Source organism: Cebidichthys violaceus, unplaced genomic scaffold (assembly GCF_023349555.1).
Source record: "Cebidichthys violaceus isolate CVI_PGR_0920_01 unplaced genomic scaffold, fCebVio1.0.p SCAF_40, whole genome shotgun sequence".
Lineage (NCBI taxonomy): Eukaryota > Metazoa > Chordata > Actinopteri > Perciformes > Stichaeidae > Cebidichthys > Cebidichthys violaceus.
The window spans coordinates 530,001-547,286 of NW_027176595.1; the positions used below are offsets into that span (position 1 = coordinate 530,001).

Genomic DNA, 17,286 nt, shown 5'->3' on the forward strand with positions numbered 1-17,286 from the left:
CCTCCCATTTTAAATGCATCAAGTGCCACTTCTGTACTGGTTGCTTCCTCACTGTGCAGCCCATAGATAATAGATAATGAACGGACATCACATGTCCAGTAGGTCATCAGCCTCACACAGATGTCGCCTGTGGATGCTTGATGGAGCCGCCTCCGAGAAATCCTGGCCTGACTCTATTGTGAACAATCAAACGGTTTTGAAACTTAAAGAGAGATTCTACTGAATGGTGTAATATATTTATGGTTCACAGCTCTAAAGCACAAATAACGCTGCTGCCAAGGTGTCTGTGTGCCTCGGGGTGTGAAGGATGAAGCTTAAAACAGAGCCTGCAGGCACTGCTGTGCTAGAAGTACAACTGTGTTTTCCATTTTCACCTCAGTCACAACCCACTTAAAAAAAAAAAAAAAATCATTTGGATTTAACTACAGACACACTGAATCCATTGGGTGTCGACTGAATGTGAGCAATTCACATTAAACACTGTTTCCTGGTCATTGTCATTATAAAATGTAGAGTTTTAGATCCACTCATTCAGGCACGACGGGCCACCATCTCAGTGTTAATCCTGATGTTACCTTAATCAAAATGAATCCAAGTTTCATGCAGTGTGATTTACTGATTTTTTTTTTTATTTATGAAAGAGAGAGTTTATGTATTGTAATTGTATTGATTGATAAAAGTGTGCATCTCCAGATGTAATATCTTATAACTGTCATTCAATGGTCAAACTCCACAAACTGTCACCTGATGTCAAACCATCAATGATTTCTACATCAGACAGGTGTATGCAGGAATTGACATCACCTGATTTGACTGTAAATCCCCACCCAAATATATTTTTTAAACCACGATGTATATTTCCTCCGTTATAACCTGGGTGTACCCCGCCTCCTTGCCTCGAGTGGATGCTAAACGTGGATGGATGGATGGATGTTCCCTTCATTTCCCCTCACTGGTGTTTTAGGCCTTAGATGCTGGCCCTCCTGGAACACCACACATTAAACCACGACTGGGACTAATCCCAGCAACGATCTTATTCATCGTATAATATCATGAGGATCTAGACCTTAAATAAGTTAATTATAACAGATTAATAGACGGCCTCGTCGACCTGAGCTGCCACCTCAAAGACGAGTCTGCGTCACCGAGAAAGGCAGCATCACAGCTTGATATGATATAACCAGGCTGATGGAGGTAGCTAGCTAGTTAGCATCAGGAGCTAACGTCAGTGGTCAGCTCGGCGGAAACCTTCCCCCGCCTCTGCTCATCATCCTCAGGCAGGTGTGTGAGCCGTGACCGACTCAGCTAACACCCAACACCGTCATCTCTCGTGAGACAAGACCCCATGTTTGTAGTTTCTAATAGCGTGACAATAGCTGAACATCTGTCTGAGCTTATTCGCCGTTAGCGTTGTGACAGTAACGGTTTTAACGGTCGAGATGTCAGATGGAGGAGCTGGTGTAGTTACCGCTGAAGACCATGGCCGCAGAGGCTCCCATCACAGCGAAGAAAGGCGAGTACTCGGGGCTCTCCGCAGAAGACATTCTCGCACTTTTCTCGGGTCGACAACAACTACAAGGCAGACTATCTTCTTAGACTATCTTCTTCTTAGGTTTCCCTTTTCCCTCCGTCCGCTTTGGATAGGTTAAAACACTGAGAAGGGGGGCGACAACGTAGCTGCCAGCAAAGAGCACCGGTGTAGAAGAGGAAAATGGCGATACGGAAAAAGTCACATGACTAACCATCTCGGAACGATCCATTTGTGTGGACACGGGGGTGCTCGAACACAAACAAGGGTCGAAATAACTAACCTTTGGTGTTTAATGCACCGTAAAGTATACTGTACACATTATTCTCGTTTGATTTAAATTTGTTTTACACGCACACCAGTTTGTAATACTACAATGTATTATATGAGTAGTTTGTACAGTGTGTAGGCTATAATATGGTATGTTCTGCTGCAAGTGTACTGACTGCAGTTGAAACGCTGGTTTACTACATGCTGGCGTATTTGTTATATGTTTCAATTAAATAGTAAAATCAACCATAAACACTGTGTTTACTCCATAATTTAAAAAAATGGAGCAACAAATAAACAATAATAATATAGAGGCACAGTACCACCGTGTCCATAATATCCAGCATATAGCCACCCTCCTAGCATGTGTATGTTGTAAAGGTTTGTTTTTTTGTTATTGACAAGGAGAGGTCATTTTAAATCAACATTAGAATTCCTCTGAGACTCAAACACACTAAGACTGTCTGACCTGGAGACACATCCTGAGTCTGCCTTTGTCAAGGTGACTCTGTACAAACCTAATGTCAGCTATAACAACATGTCACCTCATAATTCACGTCAGAACGTTTTTCTTTTGGGCAGATTTTCTGGAAAGATTGCATTTTTAATCACATCCTATTTTACCTTCTTTACACAGTTTAGTTTCTTAAAATGTGCTTTTCTCTCAGAGCATCCCCCAGTGAGTCTTGATGACTATGAAAGTTTGTTATCTGTATAGTTTTATATCCTAAGACCAGCATGATCTTTGTCTTAGCTTTTAATAATCCATCTCCTTGAAAATATTCATGGTCAGTTTGCATTTTCAGAATAATAATCATAATGATGTAATCAACGTTAGTCCTATAGCACTGTTTGTACAAAGTGCTTTACAGTGTTTTACAGAGCAAAAGAACTGGTAATAAAATAGAACGGATAAAAACATGTTGTGTAAAAGAGAGAGAGATTAGATCAAACATTACATAAATGACATCACTTACCCTTCAGAATATTACAACAGAAATGTTTATTTCACCACAACACAAAAGTGTTGCCAATTTGCCTGCTGAGGAACGGCCTTCAAAATATTGTCTGTGCATAAATAAACAATTAAATTAGGGTGATGTCCTGCACCTGCTGATCTTCACCACAGCCACCTCTGGTTGAAGTGTCCTGGAGCAAGGCACTAAATCCTCACCTTGTCCACAGGTGGGGTCATCAACCAAACATAATAAATGAATGTAGGACTAATTTACTCACATAAGAGTTATGATGAATTAATACATGCCTGGTGGAAATTTAAATTGACTTTTATGAACAATAAGCCAAACATTTTCTTCTGGCAAAAAGAAAATATATTGCAGTATATACTGTATAGTATATGCTTTATATAAGTTTTAATGACACTTCAGCTCCAACTCCTTCACAGGGCTTCTGAGGGGTTTTATAAATTCTTTAAGGGTCTTATCAACTCCTCCATGTAATCTTTATTGTAATCTGGTTGCTGTAATGTTCCCCCAATAATTTACTTTCTGTATACTGGGATCAAAAACACCTTCACCACTATGTTGACATGTACCATGCAGCGTCTGCCTCACTCTAACATATTATTGAGGATTAGAGAAGAATGTGAAAAATGAATCAACCTCCCTCAGTACTACTTGTATAAAGTTTCTCACAGCCTTTAGTTCAATTGTGTCTCGGTAGTGTACTTAAATCTTACACAGCTGAAAAATGTGTGCTGCACACACATGACTGTCAGCAGCCTCTCCGCTGCATGTCATAAAGAAAAGCTATTCGCTCTGGTCAGAGCTCAATCATGTGACCTGCTCCGAGTTCAACAATCACTTCCTTACAGTAGGAAGGGAATATGTGTTGACTTTGTTGGTAGCGTACATTAAAGTGACTTTCGTTTGCTGCCTGTTGTAAAAACAAGTTGAATCATGTAAACATTGCAGCAAAGAAACTGAGGTGTGTTGCAATATGTGTTGTAAGCACAGTCAATGCTAGATGTTGTGAAATATTAGCCTTTTGGAATCAGACCCCGAGTGTTGTAAGGTAGCTGAATGGAACCAGCAGTGATATATAGTATATACACATGGAGGTATAACTTACTATTAAGTACCAATATACCATTATTCTAACAGTATCCACATCGCCATCTGTTGGCTGATTTACTGGCTGGCATCCTGTCAAATTTCTTCCTCCCTATAAATGAGAGCTCCATACGTGCTTAAACATGTTTTTAATGACACATTACAAACTGAAACTGAAGTTAAATTGATGCAGAAGTGTTGGAGATCAGGCTTGCACGTTGTCTGTGTTTATTACCTTAATAATGAAAGAGTGTGTGTGTGTGTGTGTGTGTGTGTGTGTGTGTGTGTGTGTGTGTGTGTGTGTGTGTGTGTGTGTCAGATGCAAGATTACATAGTAAGATATCGCAAGCAAAAGAAAACTGACCGCAGTTTACAGACACACTGTATTTTAATGAAAGATTAGGTTAAAATAATACACATTTAATGAAAGAAGCAGATATTTAAAAAAAAAAAAAAAAAAAAAAAAAAAAAAAAAAAAAAAATCACCATAAATATGTTACATAATCCTAATCACACTTTGCTCTAACACAATTGAGTAAATGGATCCGTAGGGCAGCTCCGTGTTAGGCTACACACAAACACATGTAGGATAGATCTCATCAGCGTTGAGTAAAGGTGAAGGTATCCCAGCTGTGCAGTGCAAACTCTAGATGTGAACCCCAGGCTAATGCTTCACAACACCATCCAGCTAAAGACATCTCAACGCGCGTACACACACACTAAAATGTATACCTACAAGCAGAAGACACTCATACCAGATTTACGAATTCCTGCAGGAGACTTTTGTGGGCTTCAACGTCACTAATTCAACATCCTGATTGCCTTTAGCTAAACATGAACAAGTGTTTCAGATCTTACTATAAAAACATGAATGTCACTGATAAAAAAATAAAAATAAACTCTTTACTGCTTTAAGCATTCCCACCCTGTCATCACTCAGAAGCGATCTACGGGTTAAACAGGCCTATAAACTTTACTCAGTCAGGCCAGACGGGTCTAAATGTTCACCTTAAACTCAAAAAAGGGAAAACCCCAAATAACTGCGTCCGATATGTAAGAAGGACAGATTATTTGCAGTGGCCTCGTCCCCACACAGCGAGACTGTTTAGCGCTCATCACTCAAACACACGCTTTAAAATCCAACACGCACTCCTGCCTGTGTGACTACATCTCCCAGCCTTTCACACACACACACACACACACACACACACACACGCACACACGCACACACCCTGTACTCATTCAGTCCACATCCCAGCACAACCAGCAAATCTGGATAGCAAGATCAGCAAATGTGTCGCTGTGGTCGCTGGAAAAAAAACCATGAAGAGCAGAAAAAGATACGGCATCACATGCTATTCTTTGCGAAGCCGCACGAAGTGAAAGTGTGACACGGCGATGGCTCGTACGCGGGATGAGGAAGCTACACTGGAACCCCTTTAAGTCGAAGGGGGACGCAACCTTTGAAAAAAAAAAAAGTCATGACGAAAGATGGAAATGTCCTTCTCAGTCCCAGCCGTTGTCCTTTATCATGTGGGACAGCTCGATGATAAACTTCCCCTCCTTGTACTTCTGACTCAGCTCAAAGGCTTGTTCCTGCAGAAGGGAGGTGCATAAAGGTCATCTTACAGTATACCATCCAGTACTAACCTAATTAAAAGGACATGCAGACACTCTAAATGTGTCATTTACTTCAACTATAATACTATTTATTTATATTTTCAAAGATTTGAACTGATTACTGTGTTGATTTCGGTTGCATCGGTAGTTTTGGCCGAATAAATAAAGATATTTTTCCTCCAAAACCTTTTAACATATTACAATATGATAAAATGAGTGACATTAGGTTGTGGAAATGTGTGCTTCACTTTTAAAACTACTGCCTATTAATAACCTATTTCTGCATGGAAATAAAAAAAAAAGCTATGTCATCTGCAGTAACATCATTAATTGGGTAGAATAAGAAGTGGGTTAAAAGGTTACAGTAGTATCTAACTCTACACATGTAACGGCTGTAGCTGCAACGCTGATTACACATCCGGCTACAAAAAGGGACCATGAGGGCGCCACAAGAAATGTGATTGGTCAGCTTGATCTGCCTTTGTGTTTTTTCCCCCCAAAAAAGTTTCAGTTACCAGTGGAGGTTGTTGATAATGAAGCATCACTATCAGTTTGATAGTTGACTAAAGGCTCAGCAAGCTTCTGCTTTTCAGTGACACACATTTAGCAGACCTTTTGTTTGCCTCCTTCACTTACATTCAGTAAATATGGAATGTAAACACAGTTGGGGAATAAAAAAAAAGGTAAAAGCAGGACACGGATCGGATGACTACATCCGGCTAATGTTACCGAGGGAGACATCAATGGGTGAAATCTGACGCTGAACTGTAAATCAAAACCTCCATCGGGTATCATCTATCTGTGGAGCCATGTTTAACCTCTTTGTTCAAACATTCATTCACACGTGAGTGCTTACATATTTCCAGCCCAGCGTGGTGTGACAGTTTTCACAGTAGATGTCGGCAACTGCGTGAAGTCCTGTGAGCAGCAGCCTCTCCTCCGCAGGACCACAGCCGACGTTCACTCTGAAACCAAACGCAGGGTTGTCAAAGAGCAGCTCCTCTCTGATCCACAGTAATTAAACTGCTCTCATTACCCTGTAAACCAGTGAAGGACCTACTGTCCTAGATTGATTTATTTTAAAGACTACGGTTCATGAAACAGTCATGGGGACGATGACTTTCCACGAAACCATTAAGAACAGAGCTTCACTAAAACAGATGATCAGCATCTATTTGATTTAAACCTTGAAGTTAGATCAAGTGCTGGAGGTATTTTAAAAGGCTCCCATGTTGGGGTCAGAGCCTGCGTATTTCTGACCCACTAACCCAGAAGTAGCGTGACTAAAGTGAACTTCAAGGTTCAAATGATCCGTTGGCAATGTGGTTAGAGCAAACATGTCTGATACTGGGACTTTGTTTTCATGGACAACTTGACTATTGAAATGATACGCCGGGAAAAACAAAGAAGATCATACATTCACTAACTTATTTTTGTTTTTATAAACACACAAAAATAGTTGATATGATACCAACACTAATCTGAAAAGATTTGATAACAAAGTGGTAAATAAAAAGGAACATTAAAAGAAAGTATATTTTAAAACTGAAGTCACTATTTACCCCTCTACAGGGATTATGGAGATACAAAAATAAGACTGGAAACCTTTACATGCATTGTGCTAACGTGTAGTAATATTTAAAAACAAAATACTCACACAGAGTTGAAGAGGTAGGCTCGGCCTTGACTGCCTTGGAAAGACTAAGAAACAAGGATAAACAATAAAATGAGAGGAGAAAAATGCTTCATGTGTCCACTGTGGAACAAACACAACACAGTATGAAATACATTTTTTTTTTTTTATTCATTTCCAAAACGTCTACTAACTTTGGGATATTTCTCTTTTGTTTTAGGTCAGTCCAGTTTTTCCAGCTCTCCTACTTTCTAAACTGTGTGGGAGTCATTAGGCGGTGCTACGTGCCACCTGAAAGCATTACTCACAACAAAAGAGTGGCAGCATACCGACCTTGGAGATGAGATCGTCATGGTTTGCCAGATGGGCGCGACAATGCACACAGCTGTAGCGACGGTGGCACGAGTCCAGGTACGCCTGGAACGTCTTGGCCTTTGTCAGCTTCACCATGTCTGAGGAAGAAGGAAGCAAGGGTATTAGACACAGACAGGTTTTACAGCAGCTTTCAACACATCTGATAATAGCAAGGCTTTCACCCGACATAACCCGACCCGATTTTAAATCAATTAACTTGGTCAATAAAGTGTCAAAGTCCAAAAGGAAACACAAAAGGATGATAAAGGTAGGAAGCAAGTATTATTATGACATACTAAGTCAAAGTTTTGAAAACAAAATGATAAGATTGGATTTACGACCTCATAACTTTCACTTAGTATCTCATTATTGTAAAATATATATATATAAAAATAAATAAATAAGATTATCAATTTGGGCTATGTTATATAACATGATTCCATGACTATATTTTTTAATCATCTGAACATTTGATCTATCATCATCATCATCATCATCATCATCATCATCATCATTATTATATCTGCAGACAGGGTCTAGACAGCATCAGACAATCTTTTTTAATCAGAATCAGATTTTTTGACTAAGTATATGTACTTATACAAAATCATTTTACTCTGGGTTTTTAAGTTGCCCTAAATGTACTTAAGCACATTTCAAAGAAAACAATTTACGGGAATATACAAGTAGAAATACAGCTAAAAAGCTAAATCACAACAAAGCTGAAACAAGTGGCTAAAAATAGAACCATTACGTAAGAAGGTGGACACATACGTGTAACGTTATATGAAGATAGCTCGCTGGCTCTGGTAAACAATGAGCTGTAACGTTACTCGTGTAGTCTGCCTTCTTCTTATGCTCGCTGTGCAGAGACTGACATGTAGTCAGGCTAACATCAGAGACAGCATGAACCGTTTTACATCAACACAGAGTTGGTTGGATTCGTTTTGAAAACACAGGTCAGGCAGTTTGCTTCCTGGTTGAGAACAGTCTGCACAAACAATCCTCGCCTCGTTAGATGCAAACAGATAACCTACATTTAAGCCCCTTTGCAACGCGTGTTGCGCCATTTTATGCACCGCTCAACACGAATGACCGTCTGTCAGTCGCCTAAATAATGACACGAACGGCCCGATGCGTCCGTCAGCTGTGACCCAGCTAGCCCGTTAGCTACAGCTGGCTATAAGCTCAAGATACGCAATGCAGGAAATCTCCGGGTGTCCGTGGACTCACCTGTTGAAAGCTCCTCGCGGTCTACACGGCGGACCAATATGACTGACAGCTTAAAAAAACATCTAATTTAAAGCAGGCACAATGCGGCTCGTGGTCGACCACGCGCAGACGGCTCGGACAAAGACAACACAGCCTGTTTGGTCGTTGCAAGCGGAGCCCGTTTACCCGCGTCTCTCTCCTTTGAATCGGAACCCGTTCCTGCGCGGCCTCGGTTAAAAACAGGAGCTGGGATCCGACAATGCATGCAGGCTGACGGGGTGACAGGGGTGACAGTGCGGCGGCTCCGACGGGAGAAAAAAACAAATGTGGTTTGTTTATTAAAAACTCGCAGGAGGAGGAAGTCTGAAGAGTGCAAAACAAATCCCCGTCGACCAATGGCAGGCGGCGGGTGACGTCGAGAATGTGGGTCAACCAATCGGATTGGACTTCACATGAGCCTTTTATGGCTACCAGTGTGGTTGCTGTTATGTTATTAGTGGGTTATCACATCCTGCTGGTGGATTTGGGTTAAAAAAAAAAAAGTCCTTGAGACGATCTGCAAACGGGTCAAACTTACACAATGCGTGGAAATGTTTGCGGTTATGTGATGAGATTCAGGAAACCTTTGATTTCTTCTGACAGGAGAGATGGAGAGGTGGCTTTGGTTGTTGTCTCTTGATTTTGTTTGCATAACTGTCTCGAGGCCGAACATAATGTGGAGCCTCTATGTTGTATGCAGGCCAGTTGCAAGGAGGTAAAAATTCCCTCAGCACAGCATCATCAAAGACATTTGACTGACTCCTGCACACACTCTGCAAAAGATCTTTACAAAATCAAACAAGACCAACGGTACATATTCAAATGTAAAATTTGCAATTTTGTTTGTAGAAATTCTTTTAATGATTTATTGATTATCACAATTGTAGAATGATTTTTCAAAGTAAGGTTTGATTTTTTTTGCCTAAAAGACACATTTAAAAAAAAAAAAAAAATTAAGGTTCCAACATGTGTAATCTAAACCACACTTAAGACAATAAAAATAAAACTGGTGAAATGCCATGTGTGTTAAACCGTAGCTACAGACCTGGTTGTTGTGTCTTCACAGGAACATTATTTCACTTATTTAAACCTTTGCTCTTTACATCTACTGCATTAAAGACTTCAGTCTGCACTGATCCACTAATAATCCATTCACTCACTTGTCACACTGCAAAGCACAGCCAAGCAGGTCAGAAAAATGCAGCCTTTGTTTCAGCACTAGACTGGTTGTTTATTCTCACAGCGGTGTGGCTGGACTTTGACCGTAGCCTGGGAAAACAAGGACACAGGTGAAGCTAACTGCACATGTAAACCCTCCTGTACAGTAGATACGTGACTGTATTAAACACTATGTTAATGACGCTCTATTCACCTGCGTGGATATATTTGCAGAACAAATAAGCATACCCTTTCTTTGCTTTGATTTCCAGCATGTATTTGTTCTTTTCATCTTAATACAACAAAAAGAACATAAAAGCATAAATCCAAGTACATTGTCCCAAATCATGCATTTCTAAAGTCCACCACTTACTCAAACCAATCAAATAATGCCAGAAAATAACGTCCAAGTCAAAACAAAGTCATGTTTTCTCTCTGGTGCAGCTGGTTAGATGTTCACTTCAGCAACAAACACTTCTGCGCCATTTTTTCACAAACTGACTTGACTGAAATAAAACAAAACAAACTTAACATAAACATAAAGATTGTCTACTCGTCTGTAAAGCTATGTCTAGTTTGTCACTACTTTTGTACTGTGACCCATGTGCACTAATAAAAGAGAACGCTTCACTCTGTCAGCGTTGTAGTTGCTGCTGAGATAAATCCCTGTGGGCTGTGTTTGACACACCAAGGGTGGAGGCCGTAGACACGACCCGATAGCAGATAATTGTATCTACAGTGAAGGCTTGAGATTAAAGAGTTGAATGAAAGTTCTGTTCTTTTCAATAGACCAACAACTCCTCCAACTAATCGTGTCCCGGTGAAGGTCTCACGCCTCTTGTATTTACTTTTCTTTCACAGTCTTTTCTTCACTCGATCCTCACTCATCAGAAAGCTGCTGAGTTCTCAGTAGCTGTTGTGATGTGAAGGGCGCGTTTGGGTTCAATCCTGACATTGGTTTCTGCAGAGGTAGCTGGACAGAAGAGTCGGGTAGTCACTCATCACCCCTGTGGCCCCGACATCAAATGCAGCCTTTATGTCGTCGTCTTTATTGCACACAAACAAATGCACCTGCAGGTAAAAGATAAATGAGTAAATCATGACGAGATCTGTTCGGGCTCCTGCAGACCTAACAGCTGAAAAAAAGGTTAGTTTGTATCACCTTCTCAAATAAATAGGGAGTAGATGATGTCAACGAAACAACAAGGGTGAGATAGAGTCCTGTTCTCTGTCATCCGTCCTGCAGTTTGGAGCTACTGTACGTGACTCGACCATCAATAAAACAAAAACCCTGCTGTCCTAAATTTGACGGGTAGCAGTCGTCTCAGACCAAATACAGCAGACATCGGCTTAAAGTGAGACCTCGGAGCATCACTTGTTCACACTGCAGTGTGGACAAATAACTGGCCGTGGCAGCAGCATTGTGATAGAAATATACAGAGTGCTTATACGAACATGTATTTTAGGCTTCTTTGTTGTTATCATGATGTATCACAGGTGATTGTCTCACAGTGTTTTACTGAAAGAAGGTATCTCCAGTCACCTTTGATTCCCACTTCTAGTATTCACACAAGCCCACGTGTTCCTGCTGGAGGAAATCTCACCCTCTGTTTTTTATTCGGTTGACGAGGGGACAAGCTGTTCTTAGAATCACTCATAAACATTCAAATGCGTTGAGGTCCTCAGCAGCTGATGAGACATGTGACTTCAATTGTTTTCGTGCTCAAACTATTTCAGTGACCTCTGATGACCGGACGATGGGGGTGACCTCATCCCGGCGGAGATGACTCACATCAGGACAGAGATGATGCTCCCGACACACTGAGAGCGGCTGTGTGAGCGTCACTGTGAGTCCTGAAATACGGACGTGTGATGTGCATTAAACCATTAGGTGCTTTGGTTAAAGTAGGTCCTGCAGCTGATCAGCTATTTCTTTTTTTTTTTTTTTCATCTGGGAATTACAATTTGAGATTTTTGTTATTGTTATTGTAGCTGAAACGTCGGACACTGAGAACAATAACTTTTTCAACATTGTGCAATACTACATTTTTAACATCTTGCAATATTACTTTCAATACGTCATGTGCATTATTACTTTTTATTACTTTTCAATAATAGAATTTGTTATTCTTGTTAGTATTACTTCTTATACATTTTACATGTATTACTCTATTGTTGATACATGTTTATATTTTAAGCTGTCGTTTTTCTCTTATTTGCACAAGAATTTGCTTCAGAATTAATAAAGTTCTATTTCATTTCACCTTCAGCTGTAGGATTTAGGAAGCTAAGTGTTCAAAGGTATCCAGTGGAAGGTTTTAACCACTAGTGGAGGATAATAAATACCAACAGTTCATGGAAACCGTCTGAGTATTTCTGGTCAGATTATCCAGTACCTATGGTGTTTCCTATTCTTATCTAAACTTGTGAGTGTTTTACGGTTCTTGTCTTCTATTCATCGTTAACTCTGCCTATACCTATGTAGTTTCATACCTGAATTCCACGAGCCTTGAGGTGTTTGAACAGACTCTTCCTCATTGTGACTCTGGAATGACAGCAGAGAATAATTCAGTTTTTACAGAAATAGCAGTAAAAACATCCAGAATTTGCTGCCACATGAACATTATTGTACAGTATTGAACATGTGATTCTGCATAAAAGCATCACCCCTTCTGTGGATAATTGTCTCAGTCGTGCTTTGAGTTATTTTCTCTGACGTGGTTGGTGACGATCGTTCTGGATTTGTACATCAAAACAAAGTCACAGGAAACTTGACTCACTTTTCTAACAAAGAGACGAGCAACTTGTTCCTCAGGATGCGCTTCTCAGGAATGAACGTCCTTCAGCACACAGAGACAGAGAAAGAAACATCAGACACATCCGTATTGTGACACATTCATCTCTCATCAAACATCAAATCAGAGAAGAAGAATAAAGAAAGTAGTAACTAACAAAGTCGAAACTTTGCTGTATGATAACACACGCATAGACACACACACTCAACATGCACACACCTGTTCATGACGTGAGGCAGGTAGAACTGCAGTAAACTCTCCCCCAGCGGCACAAAGGGCAGCAGGCCGGTGTAGAAGAGGAGCAGAAGCAGCACACCTCGGCTCTCTGAGAAGCTGTACGGCATGGAGCCGTTCTACCGAGAAGCAAAGAGACAGTTCTCTCTTTAAAACAAGCAATCACAAAATGATCAAAGGCAAAACTAAAAATGTGATGTTGGCTTTGACTTGATGCTGCACAAGTAACTTTGTCTCCCCCAGGTGGTCTATGTACCGTTCTGCGGCATTCCTCCATGATCTTGGATTTCACTGAGGCCCAGACAGTGATCTCCTCTCTGTTGTAGCTTCGAACCAAGTCAGACACCTACACACAGACAAGAGATATGAAGGTGTATCAGCTTACATTTTGATGTCAAAGAAATGCTCATAAGCAGGATGTGTTGACTTTAAAAGAGACCACTTTCACATGTGTGAGTTTAAAGCAACATGAATTCTAAAATGCAAAAAAGCAGAGTCAAAGACAAACAGTGAGCGTTATTTAAATCTCAACATCAGGGACAATGTTGTCATTTGACTGGAAAGTTGCTGAGCATCACAAAAGCATGGTTTCATATTTTGGAGATTCTTTTACATCGTTGGGCAAGTGCTGAAGCTGCTCTTTTTATTTAGGTTTCCTGCACCTTTTCTATCAGCTGTTTGTTGTTCTCTTTGATCTCAATGCTGACCGGCATCTCAGGGAACTTCCTGAACACGTCCTCCAGCAGAGCGAACTTCCTGTCTGCACCGCTGCTGTAGGAACCTGGAGGAGGAATGTGTGAACACTAAGGTTAACACTCACACACATACACAACACACACATACACACACACACACACACACACGCCTACTGCCCTACTTCTTCACTAAATGATTTTTTTGTTAATGATTGAGAATAAGAGAATGTGAGGAGGAACTCACCTTTATAGAACGTCACCTCCAGTCTCTCTTTATACAGAGGCAAATCCTGAAAGAGTTGATAAGCAGATGCAAAGAGAAAATTGTGTTGTAAAGTTATACTATTGTGAAATTGACTGCGCTTACCATAAAAAGGAGTTACTGCATGCAAAATAGTTGGATGCAAAGTCAAAGATTCACCTGAAGGTAATTCAGTGGTTAAGTGACCGTTTACTCTTAGTTTCAGAAGAACATAAATGTTAATATAAGGCCCCGTCGACACATATACAGATATGTTTCTCTACGTTTTGACCTATTGCACACATGCAAATATCTGTATATGTGTAGACAGGGCCTAAACACTCTCTTCAGAACACAACCTTTTGTGCTCGTTATTGTTGACTTGGGTTAACGGAGGTCTGTAGCAGGTTTTTGTGTGTTTTAATCCGGTACAACACACGGCGGAGATGTGTTTGTAACATCAGTTTCGGGGCCTGTGGCTCACAGCAGCGTTAATGAAGGTGGTTTACAAACTGCACTGAAAACACACCGATGTTAAAGATGCAGCTCAAGGTTTTATCTCTAGTGCTGTAACTCATTTAGAAATCATGCCAGCTGTGTGAGACGTGGCTCTAAGGCATCGTGGGTAAGTTTTAAGTGAATATGTGGCTTTGTTTTGCACGTTGCTAAGTGCTATGTAAATGCTAATAATTCATGTTTTAATGTGAGAATCTCATCCCCAGCTTGACATTGTGACGCAGCCTCTCACCTGGAGGTTGAGTGAGGAGATGGTGACGTCGTGGCCGGTCTGCCTCAGCAGATTCTCATCATGTGACACCACCACATGTCCATCACGGGTTAAGTGACAGTCCATCTCCAGCATCTCTGTGCCCTGCTCCACCGCACTGGAGGAGGGATACATGCGTTTGATACTTGAACAGTGAGGCAGCGTTTGTTCACTTCTACTCTTCTAGCTTTTCCTAAAATCCTGTATATGAGACTAAAACGCATGCAAGACTTCATCATCATAAACAATTAATACAGCAAACAAAGGACTCATGAAGCACATATCTTGCACTTATTTTATACAGTACGTCATTGACATCCAGCATCTTTGACTTCTTAAATACTCTGATTTATATATTAGCAGTGAAAGTTGTTAAGCCTAAAATCTCACAGGGACAGTTTATTAGACAGCAACCAAGGCAAAGAGGAAAGATTCTAAATGTAAGTTCCCTCTTTTATCACATATTACAGTATATTATAAGCCTGGAGAATCACTCAGTCTCAGCCTTATTAGACAGAAAAGATAGAATCAGAGTAAATTATTATAGCTGTTGTGTTATTATTGTTGCTGCGTATCTCTGTGTCTCTCCCAATTCAATTAAATATGCTTTATTGACATGAATGTAACAAGGACAATATTGCCAAAACGTCAAGTCAGATTATGAAGAAAAAGAACAGGGTGCATTACATAAAACCTCTCTCTCTCTCTTTACCCAACCGGCCGAGGCAGATGGCCGTCCCACTAAGAGCCTGCTTCTGCTCAAGGTTTAAACCCATTAAAGGGGAGTTTCTCTCCTAAAAGAGATTAATTGACATACAGGTAGAGACACAAAGTCTGACCGCTGCATTTAAAGCAGCCTAAGCATTAAGTTGAACTTGGGGTTCAGTGTCTCTGTAGTGCTGCTCATGGGGGACTGTTGGGTCTCTGTCTAGACCTGCTCTATGTGAAAGGTGTGTTGAGTTTGGTACTCACTGTGTGAACGCCTCCATCGTGCCCTCTATCCTCTCTCCACACCCTGGTCACAGACAGAGTAGTTTTTTGTTTTTTTTTGCTCACAGCTGAGTCCTTTCAGAGAATATTACATCGCTGTCTCTACTTTAAGGTGAGGAGGACACATCAGTGTTGAAAAATTCATAGTGATATTATTAAAACTATGCCAGATATTTCATCAGCCGGAGTTATGAAGTTTGCAATCACAGTGTGGTGTTGGCTGTGTTTTTAAATTTGAGCTTTTTTTTGCTGCAGGTTATTGACATTATAAAGGAAAGAAAAACGCCTTCAAATAAAGATTGGATTTGAAAGTTAGTTTAGATTGATTTAACCTCCAGGCTGTGTGCAACAAGTGAGTGAGATGAGCCTTTACCTCCTCTGTGTGAGATGCGTGTGCAGTAAAACGCTGTGCGTTTCTTCCTGTGGAGAATGTGGGGGTTCTTCAGCAGGTACACCGAGGTGAGAGTGTATCCACCCAGAACTGGGAGGATGAAGTACAGAAAACCGCTCATCCTTTTTCCTGCGAACACGTCCAGTGATCTCTGCCCGATCTCACTCGCACAACTTCGGACAGAAGCAAAAGATTAATGAAGATCTGCAGCAAACTTTGAGTGTAGAGATCCAAAAGCTCAACTGAAAACAACCGGCTCTGTTTTTCTTGGAAGAGAAGAAAAAAACCGGACAGACTGGAAACTCGTCTCCGTCTTGCACAATCTGGAAGCCTTCAGAGCTGTAAAAATACGTTAATGAACCACCGGCTCTTAACCCAGAACTCACCTGTTGGCTCTCTCCCTCTCTCTCTGGACTCTCCCCTGCCCGAGGCAATACTATTCCACTCTTTACCCTGCTTTTGTTAAGCTGGGACACTGGTGGCTTTGTGTGAGTCACACCTGGGCAACTAGGATTTACTTCATTGTTTAGAGTGTGAGGTTGGCCATTCATTGCTGCATTTATGACATTAACGAGCAACATCACAGGATACATTAACAGTTGTTTGCATCTATTTGTCCTTTTCCAGATTGAACGTGTTCATTTGAATTTGAGCATTAACATAGTTTTGCAGTTGATACTTGGGAAAGACAAAAGGCATCGTCCTGGATTGCAGCAGGTTTCGACGTGTGTATATTTGACAAAGGTGGTGTGTGGAGATATGTAAACTCAACTCTGACCCACAAGGACAGAAATATGAAAACAATTCATCTACGGGCACGCGTTCTCGCTTTACATGCAGCACAAAGTCAGCAGAAGTGAAGTGCTGCATTGTTCAGGTTCAAAAGCAAAGCTGGACACAAACAATCGCTCTGAGCACCCCTCTGAATGTCACAACGAGCCTGGTGTTCACCACAAGCGAGAACAAGCTTTCCAGCATTCTCTCACTTCTGCAGGAGTCTCCTTTTGTCGTGCAAAATATGAGTCCTGGTCAATTCATGTCCTTTTGACAGACACATCATGCTCCACGTTTTATAGATAGATGTTTAACTTCTAAGCAGACGTTGCTGCTCTCATTAAAGATTCTGGGAATGTCGGGGTCGGACGGGGAAGCCATGCTCAGACACGTTATGTAGGAAGGTGGGAAAGCTGCAGAGCTGGAAAAGCGAGTGCTGCGTTTCACGGTGAGATGCCGTTAATCGCGTTCATTCCCATGACTCTCAGTGTCGACGTTCTGGAGTCACAAAGAT

General features: G+C 41.0%; 3 protein-coding genes across 3 annotated transcripts in view; all 3 read right to left on the reverse strand.

Annotated features, from left to right (window-relative positions):
- atp6v0ca (ATPase H+ transporting V0 subunit ca) overlaps positions 1–1,709 on the reverse strand; it is a 6,967-nt gene extending 5,258 nt beyond the window's left edge. The window contains exon 1 of the mRNA XM_068727991.1: positions 1,469–1,709. Within this exon, the coding sequence (XP_068584092.1) occupies positions 1,469–1,544 (76 nt within the window). The 5' untranslated portion in view covers positions 1,545–1,709. The remainder of the gene's footprint in view (positions 1–1,468) is intronic.
- Positions 1,710–4,317: 2,608 nt separating this feature from the next.
- On the reverse strand, positions 4,318–9,082 carry ypel3 (yippee-like 3). The gene is made up of 5 exons (XM_068727965.1): positions 8,711–9,082; positions 7,457–7,575; positions 7,148–7,191; positions 6,347–6,455; positions 4,318–5,466 (listed from the first exon to the last, which is right to left on the reverse strand). Exons 2-5 carry the CDS (start codon positions 7,571–7,573, stop codon positions 5,377–5,379), a joined length of 360 nt encoding a protein of 119 aa, XP_068584066.1. The 5' UTR covers positions 7,574–7,575; positions 8,711–9,082; the 3' UTR covers positions 4,318–5,376.
- Positions 9,083–9,580: 498 nt separating this feature from the next.
- Positions 9,581–16,465, reverse strand: gdpd3a (glycerophosphodiester phosphodiesterase domain containing 3a). The gene is made up of 11 exons (XM_068727964.1): positions 16,385–16,465; positions 15,981–16,171; positions 15,590–15,632; positions 14,600–14,735; positions 13,855–13,900; positions 13,578–13,696; positions 13,172–13,261; positions 12,901–13,034; positions 12,667–12,726; positions 12,380–12,431; positions 9,581–10,957 (listed from the first exon to the last, which is right to left on the reverse strand). Exons 2-11 carry the CDS (start codon positions 16,117–16,119, stop codon positions 10,829–10,831), a joined length of 948 nt encoding a protein of 315 aa, XP_068584065.1. The 5' UTR covers positions 16,120–16,171; positions 16,385–16,465; the 3' UTR covers positions 9,581–10,828.
- Between the last annotated feature and the right edge of the window lie 821 nt (positions 16,466–17,286).